The 8,511-nt window shown below is 46.3% G+C and overlaps 1 protein-coding gene across 1 annotated transcript in view; it reads left to right on the top strand.

Moving 5' to 3' along the window:
• The window catches only part of shank1 (SH3 and multiple ankyrin repeat domains 1), a gene marked incomplete at its 3' end in the record, with an annotated part of 140,396 nt that overhangs the window by 118,363 nt on the left and 13,522 nt on the right, over positions 1-8,511 (top strand). The window contains 2 exon segments of the mRNA XM_084329976.1: positions 445-486; positions 488-527. Of these exon segments, the coding sequence (XP_084186102.1) occupies positions 445-486; positions 488-527 (82 nt within the window).

The raw sequence follows: 8,511 nt of genomic DNA, 5'->3' as shown, positions 1-8,511 counted from the left end.
GAGAGAGAGAGAGAGAGAGAGAGAGAGAGAGAGAGGGGGGGGGGGTCTGGCAATATGAGACTATATGCTGCTGATTGTGATGACAGACATGGATGATGGTGACTCTTCTGTTTCAACAGCTGCAGCTGTTCTCTAACTGTCAGAATAATGATGATTCTCTTTCTCTCTCTCTCTCTCTCTCTCTCTCTCTCTCTCTCTCTCTCTCTCTCTCTCTCTCTCTCTCTCTCTCTCTCTCTCTTTCTCTCTCTCTCTATGTCTCTATCTTCCTTTGTCTATCTATCTATCTATCTATCTATCTGGCTCTGTCGGTCCTCTGTCTCTCTCCTTATCTATCTATTGCCATCTCTATCTATCTGACTCTATGTCTGTCTGTATCTATTTCTCTCTTCCTACCCCTCTCTCTATCTACCCCCCAATCTCTCTCTCCTCTCTCTCTTTTTCTAGTCCCCCCAGCAGAGCAAGAGACTGAGCACTCCGGCTATTGCTTTTGCGCTCCAAATCCATGACTTCAGAGCTGGAAGAGATGGGTAAGAAATGGGGATGAAAGAAACAAGATGGGGGGTGGGGGGGGGGGGTAGAGAAGTAGAGAAACAGAGAGATGGAGGGTAAAGAAGTAGAGGAACAGAGAGATGGAGGTAGAGAAGTAGAGGATCAGAGAGATGGAGGTAGAGAAGTAGAGGAACAGAGAGATGGAGGTAGAGAAGTAGAGGATCAGAGAGATGGAGGTAGAGAAGTAGAGGATCAGAGAGACGGAGGAAGAAGTAGAGGATCAGAGAGATGGAGGGTAGAGAAGTAGAGGAACAGAGAGATGGAGGAAGAAGTAGAGGAACAGAGATGGAGGTAGAGAAGTAGAGGATCAGAGAGATGGAGGTAGAGAAGTAGTGGAACAAGAGAGATGGAGGTAGAGAAGTAGAGGATCAGAGAGATGGAGATGGAGAAGTAGAGGATCAGAGAGATGGAGGTAGAGAAGTAGAGGATCAGAGAGATGGAGGAAGAAGTAGAGGAACAGAGAGATGGAGGTAGAGAAGTAGGGGGATCAGAGAGATGGAGGTAGAGAGGTAGAGGATCAGAGAGGTGGGAGGTATAGAAGTAGAGGATCAGAGAATCAGAGAGATGGAGGTAGAGAAGTAGAGGGTTAGAGAGATGGAGGTAGAGAAGTAGAGGAACAGAGAGATGGAGGTAGAGAAGTAGAGGATCAGAGAGATGGAGGTAGAGAAGTAGAGGAGTAGAGAGATGGAGGTAGAGAAGTAGAGGATCAGAGAGATGGAGGTAGAGAAGTAGAGGATCAGAGAGATGGAGGTAGAGAAGTAGAGGATCAGAGAGATGGAGGTAGAGAAGTAGAGGAACAGAGAGATGGAGGTAGAGAAGTAGAGGAACAGAGAGATGGAGGTAGAGAAGTAGAGGAAAAGAGAGATGGAGGTAGAGAAGTAGAGGATCAGAGAGATGGAGGTAGAGAAGTAGAGGAACAGAGAGATGGAGGTAGAGAAGTAGAGGAACAGAGAGATGGAGGAAGAAGTAGAGGAACAGAGAGATGGAGGTAGAGAAGTAGAGGATCAGAGAGATGGAGGTAGAGAAGTAGTGGAACAGAGATATGGAGGTAGAGAAGTAGAGGATCAGAGAGATGGAGATAGAGAAGTAGAGGATCAGAGAGATGGAGGAAGAAGTAGAGGAACAGAGAGATGGAGGTAGAGAAGTAGGGGATCAGAGAGATGGAGGTAGAGAGGTAGAGGATCAGAGAGGTGGAGGTAGAGAAGTAGAGGATCAGAGAGATGGAGGTAGAGAAGTAGAGGGTTAGAGAGATGGAGGTAGAGAAGTAGAGGAACAGAGAGATGGAGGTAGAGAAGTAGAGGATCAGAGAGATGGAGGTAGAGAAGTAGAGGAGTAGAGAGATGGAGGTAGAGCAGTAGAGGATCAGAGAGATGGAGGTAGAGAAGTAGAGGATCAGAGAGATGGAGGTAGAGAAGTAGAGGAACAGAGAGATGGAGGAAGAGAAGTAGAGGAACAGAGAGATGGAGGTAGAGAAGTAGAGGATCAGAGAGATGGAGGTAGAGAAGTAGAGGAACAGAGAGATGGAGGTAGAGAAGTAGAAGAACAGAGAGATGGAGGTAGAGAAGTAGAGGATCAGAGAGATGGAGGTAGAGAAGTAGAGGAACAGATAGATGGAGGTAGAGAAGTAGAGGATCAGAGAGATGGAGGTAGAGAAGTAGAGGAACAGAGAGATGGAGGAAGAGAAGTAGAGGATCAGAGAGATGGAGGTAGAGAAGTAGAGGAACAGAGAGATGGATGTAGAGAAGTAGAGGAACAGAGAGATGGAGGTAGAGAAGTAGAGGAAAAGAGAGATGGAGGTAGAGAAGTAGAGGATCAGAGAGATGGAGGTAGAGAAGTAGAGGAACAGAGAGATGGAGGTAGAGAAGTAGAGGATCAGAGAGATGGAGGTAGAGAAGTAGAGGAACAGAGAGATGGAGGTAGAGAAGTAGAGGATCAGAGAGATGGAGGTAGAGAAGTAGAGGATCAGAGAGATGGAGGTAGAGAAGTAGAGGAACAGAGAGATGGATGTAGAGAAGTAGAGGAACAGAGAGATGGAGGTAGAGAAGTAGAGGTAAAGAGAGATGGAGGTAGAGAAGTAGAGGATCAGAGAGATGGAGGTAGAGAAGTAGAGGAACAGAGAGATGGAGGTAGAGAAGTAGAGGATCAGAGAGATGGAGGTAGAGAAGTAGAGGAACAGAGAGATGGAGGTAGAGAAGTAGAGGATCAGAGAGATGGAGGTAGAGCAGTAGAGGATCAGAGAGATGGAGGTAGAGAAGTAGAGGATCAGAGAGATGGAGGTAGAGAAGTAGAGGATCAGAGAGATGGAGGTAGAGAAGTAGAGGAACAGAGAGATGGAGGAAGAGAAGTAGAGGATCAGAGAGATGGAGGTAGAGAAGTAGAGGAACAGAGAGATGGATGTAGAGAAGTAGAGGAACAGAGAGATGGAGGTAGAGAAGTAGAGGAAAAGAGAGATGGAGGTAGAGACGTAGAGGATCAGAGAGATGGAGGTAGAGAAGTAGAGGAACAGAGAGATGGAGGTAGAGAAGTAGAGGATCAGAGAGATGGAGGTAGAGAAGTAGAGGATCAGAGAGATGGAGGTAGAGAAGTAGAGGATCAGAGAGATGGAGGTAAAGATGTAGAAGATCAGAGCGATGGAGGTAGAGAAGTAGAAGATCAGAGAGATGGAGGTAGAGAAGTAGAGGAACAGAGAGATGGAGGTAGAGAAGTAGAGGGTTAGAGAGATGGAGGTAGAGAAGTAGAGGGACAGAGAGATGGAGGTAGAGAAGTAGATGATCAGAGAGATGGAGGTAGAGAAGTAGAGGAACAGAGAGATGGAGGTAGTGAAGTAGAGGAACAGAGAGATGGAGGTAGAGAAGTAGAGCAACAGAGAGATGGAGGTAGATAAGTAGAGGAACAGAGAGATGGAGGTAGAGAAGTAGAGGTTCAGAGAGATGGAGGTAGAGAAGTAGAGGAACAGAGAGATGGAGGTAGAGAAGTAGAGGAACAGAGAGATGGAGGTAGAGAAGTAGAGGATCAGAGAGATGGAGGTAGAGAAGTAGAGGATCAGAGAGATGGAGGTAGAGAAGTAGAGGAACAGAGAGATGGAGGTAGAGAAGTAGAGCAACAGAGAGATGGAGGTAGAGAAGTAGAGGAACAGAGAGATGGAGGTAGAGAAGTAGAGGATCAGAGAGATGGGGGTAGAGAAGTAGAGGATCAGAGAGATGGAGGTAGAGAAGTAGAGGAACAGAGAGATGGAGGTAGAGAAGTAGAGCAACAGAGAGATGGAGGTAGATAAGTAGAAGATCAGAGAGATGGAGGTAGATAAGTAGAGGAACAGAGAGATGGAGGTAGAGAAGTAGAGGAACAGGGAGATGGAGGTAGAGAAGTAGAGGATTAGAGAGATGGAGGTAGAGAAGTAGAGGATCAGAGAGATGGAGGTAGAGAAGTAGAGGATCAGAGAGATGGAGGTAGAGAAGTAGAGGATCAGAGAGATGGAGGTAGAGAAGTAGAGGAACAGAGAGATGGAGGTAGAGAAGTAGAGGAACAGAGAGATGGAGGTAGAGAAGTAGAGGAACAGAGAGATGGAGGTAGAGAAGTAGAGGAACAGAGAGATGGAGGTAGAGAAGTAGAGGATCAGAGAGATGGAGGTAGAGAAGTAGAGGAACAGAGAGATGGAGGTAGAGAAGTAGAGGAACAGAGAGATGGAGGTAGAGAAGTAGAGGGTTAGAGAGATGGAGGTAGAGAAGTAGAGGAACAGAGAGATGGAGGTAGAGAAGTAGAGGATCAGAGAGATGGATGTAGAGAAGTAGAGGATCAGAGAGATGGAGGTAGAGAAGTAGAGGAACAGAGAGATGGAGGTAGAGAAGTAGAGGAACAGAGAGATGGAGGTAGAGAAGTAGAAGATCAGAGATATGGAGATAGAGAAGTAGAGGTTCAGAGAGATGGAGGTAGAGAAGTAGAGGATCAGAGAGATGGAGGTAGAGAAGTAGAGGATCAGAGAGATGGAGGTAAAGAAGTAGTGGATCAGAGAGATGGAGGTAGAGAAGTAGAGGCACAGAGAGATGGAGGTAGAGAAGTAGAGGATCAGAGAGATGGAGGTAGAGAAGTAGAGGATCAGAGAGATGGAGGTAGAGAAGTAGAGGAACAGAGATATGGATGGGTAGATGATCAGATAAGTGGAGGGAGGTGTAGTGGAAAGGAAATAGAGAAAGGTGATATAATGAGGTGATGAGGACTGATGGAACATGGGTGTGAAACAGGAGGGTTGGGGGGCAAGGATACCCATAGGGTGAAGGGGGTTTAGTTAAGGCTAAATATAGAGTAAGAAATTAAATGTGCATGAGAGAGTGAGAGTGAGAGAGAAGAGAGAGAGAGAGAGAGAGAGAGAGAGAGAGAGAGAGAGAGAGAGAGAGAGAGAGAGAGAGAGAGTAAACTGATAGAAAGCTGAAGAACAAGAGGAACGATGCTGAGGATGGAGCGATGGAGTGATAGAGCAACGGGGTGATGGAGTGATAGAGTGATGGAGTGATATAATGATGGGGTGATAGTGATGGAGTGATAGAGTGATAGAAATTGGAGTGATAGAGTGATGGAGTTATGGAGTGATAGAGTGATGGAGATTGGAGTGATGGGGTGATGGAGTTATGGAGTGATAGAGTGATGGAGTGATGGAGTGATGGAGTGAAGGAGTGATAGAGTGACAGAGTGATGGAGTGGTCTGGGTCTAATAAAGAGTTCTGTATGTACTGTATGCTACAGTACTGTATAGAGCTGACATGGTGCATTATAGTACCTGACATAACACCTTGTCAACGACTGTCTGATGCTGAATATCAGGGTGTAGAGAGAGAGAAGGCTAGCGAGAGAGAGAGAGAGAGAGAGAGAGAGAGAGAGAGAGAGAGGGGGGGGGGGCTAATCCTTGAGAGAAAGCTGCAGAGCAAGAGGAGGGACGGTGAGAGTATTGTAGTGACGACAGGAGATTGGGACCATCACCATGGATGAGAGTCTCAATGCATTTCACTGTTGTTTCAGAGGTTCCACACTGTCACTACCAGCACCCCCACTACAGGTAACCCCGCCCCCAAAGAGTGTCCCCCACCCACCCACCCTCTGATCCCCCTCACACTGCCCCAACCCTTTACCCCTCCCCCCCCCCCTTACCCGCTGCACTCCGACCTCCCACCAGCCCTCCCCCCTCCGCGTCCACCAGTCCCCAGCTTTAACCCCAGCGCCCCTGAACCAGTTCATCAGTTCCTGGAACACGCACACAGTACATACGCATACTCTTACACGCACACGCACACACACACACACACACACACACACACACACACACACACATGTATGTACATGCATACACACACACACGTATACTCTCATACACACACATGCACACAAGAACACACACTGACACTCTGCAAGTGTTTGTTGCCAAGGTAACGCTGCAGGGGGTGGGCGTTGCTGGGAGGGAGACTGTGGCGGCTGCTGCTGCTGTCCGTTCTGGGCATGCTCAGTGAGCAGGTGATGATTTATGGGAGCAGATGATATGAGGAGCAGGAGGGAAGCAGTGGGACTCCCCGAGCTGATCTCAGGTCAGCCTCCAGCCCATTCCACAGACCTCCCAGACACCACTCTCCCTTACAAGTGTTGTCCCCGGGGACATTAGGTCTGTCCAACACTCCCCACCCAATACACAGCGGCTCTTATGTCCTGCCTGCTACTGCTACTAAAATATGACGGGGACTATATTGAGTTGAGATCTACCCCTTGCCCCACTACCTATCTGTTCTCCCCCCTCCCCTCTCTCTGTGGCCCGATTCCCCCTGACCAGTATAGCATGAGCACCCAGGCCCCACACTGATGATACAAGCTCACTGGCCTCCTACCCTCACCTGTAAACCAGCGCTCACCGTGCACTACGTTACCTCACACACCCACTAGTGGTAGTGGTGCTGTCTGTATTATAAAGAACCAATCTCTCATATAGTAACACTTAGTGACAGAGTAACTTAATAATGAGTAGGACATACCCAGTAGCAAATTCTTTTTGTGTTTTTGAAAAAGAAAAATTCAAGTTGCAATAACTGCTTTCTACAGTATTTTTCACATCATTTTCAAAGCTTCTTATGACCACCTGCCGTGAGAAGGTCTTGTTGAGTCATAGTGTCCTACAGTACTCAAACAACCCTACGCCACCAGTGGCCAGTCTGTTATTATTTTCTTTGTTGACAAAACCCGGCCCGTGCTTTAGCTCCGCCTATTTTTATAAACATATGCATTTAAAAAGTATTTTTCTCTTAATTACATGAATATTGTGTCAGAACAGTATTGTGTTTGTAAGCGAACTACCTTGTTTAACAACCAGATAATGCCCAAGAGAAAGTTGTATTGATTTTTTCTCTCTCTCTTATGCTGGGATCAGACAACGCAAATTCAGCCAGATTTTGACACGATTTTATGTGACACATTTACAGTGTCGTGCCCGATTATGAACATCAGGAATGACAAACGGGCGTCTTTACCCCTTGTAGTGTGACATAATAAAAAAATAAAAAAAACACAGCCAAACACCCCAATGAAAAGTGTAGCATGTTAGAATAGGCTTTTTTCTTCTAGTGTGACAATTCCCGCAACGTGTTCTTTGACTATTTCTCAAAATGAGAAGTCCAAACCATACCCCTCCCCCCACGATCCCTGACGAACCTCATGCCAAGAGTTTGTTTATACTGTAGTTGTGACTCGCAGCCCCCTAGTGGTCAGTAACTCGTTATTGCAGCTTTAATCTAGGCAATAGTCCCGGTGCTCATAAATATACAGCACAACTTCCCTCAGAACTGGGTGCTGGTGTTGGTGCTGCAGAAAGACATCATTAAGCACGGTTAGAGGAGTATAATGTGTGATGAAGCCATGTCGGGCCCCCTGCCATATGCTTATTCTAATGCATCCAATTCATTTAGCTGTGACGCCTAATAAACTATCTCTATTTGGTGCAGTGTCCCAGTTCACCTACAAGTCATGCTGCAAGATAGCAGGGGCATTAAAATGGAAATTATTCTGCACCTTGCCTGAATTGTTCTTACAATATTATTCAAAACAGCAACTATTGACTAAACTGGTTATGACATAATCTTACAATATGTTTATATGGTAAACAGCTGTTAATGTCGTTAGAAGATATTATTATTATTATATATGTTATATTATATATATTGAAATTACTTGACGCTACCAAATAAACCTCCTTGCCTCTAGCTAATAGGACATAACTCTCTTTCTCTCTCTCTCTCTCTCCCTAATCAGCCCAGCACACGCACATACACACATACACACTGACCAGCACATGGCTGCATACACTAAATGGTCACATCTTTAACCCCTTGTGTCTCTGTACACCTCTGTGTATCCCTGTGGACAGTGACAGCCCTGTCATGTGTTCTAACCACTAATGCGGTCTCTCCTCTGTCCCCTCCTGCTGTCTCCACCTCTACACTGTCTGGACTTTAACTACCTTTAACAGTGGAGAGAGGTGGGAGTCATCTTCGCACTATAAGATTACTTGTGCGTGTGTGTGTGTTTGTTTGTGTGTGTGTGTCTGTGTGTGTGTTTGTGTGTGTGCGTGTGTTTGTAGGAGGGTGAGGAAGTAGCAATTTATTCTGTATTTAATTAAGTATGCAGTGTGCAGGAGTCCTCTTTTCTATTGCCTTCAGGCTACTGTATATTTACGATGATGTACCGGTAAATGCACAATGCCATGGTTGGCTGTGTTTGTGTGTGTGTGTGTGTGTGTGTGTGTGTGTGTGTGTGTGTGTGTGTGTGTGTGTGTGTGTGTGTGTGTGTGTGTGTGTGTGTGTGTGTGTGTGTGTGTGTGGGTGTGGGTGTCTGTGTATGTGTGTGTGTGTGTGTGTGTGTGTGTGTGTGTGTGTGTGTGTGTGTGTGTGTGTGTGTGGGGAGGGGGGTACTTACGTGTGTTATTGTGTGTGTCTG

Source organism: Notolepis coatsorum (assembly GCF_963971535.1).
Source record: "Notolepis coatsorum genome assembly, chromosome: 14".
NCBI classification, from domain to species: Eukaryota; Metazoa; Chordata; class Actinopteri; order Aulopiformes; family Paralepididae; genus Notolepis; species Notolepis coatsorum.
The sequence above is the reverse complement of the archived record's forward strand: the minus strand, read 5'-3'. Positions and strand labels throughout refer to the sequence as shown.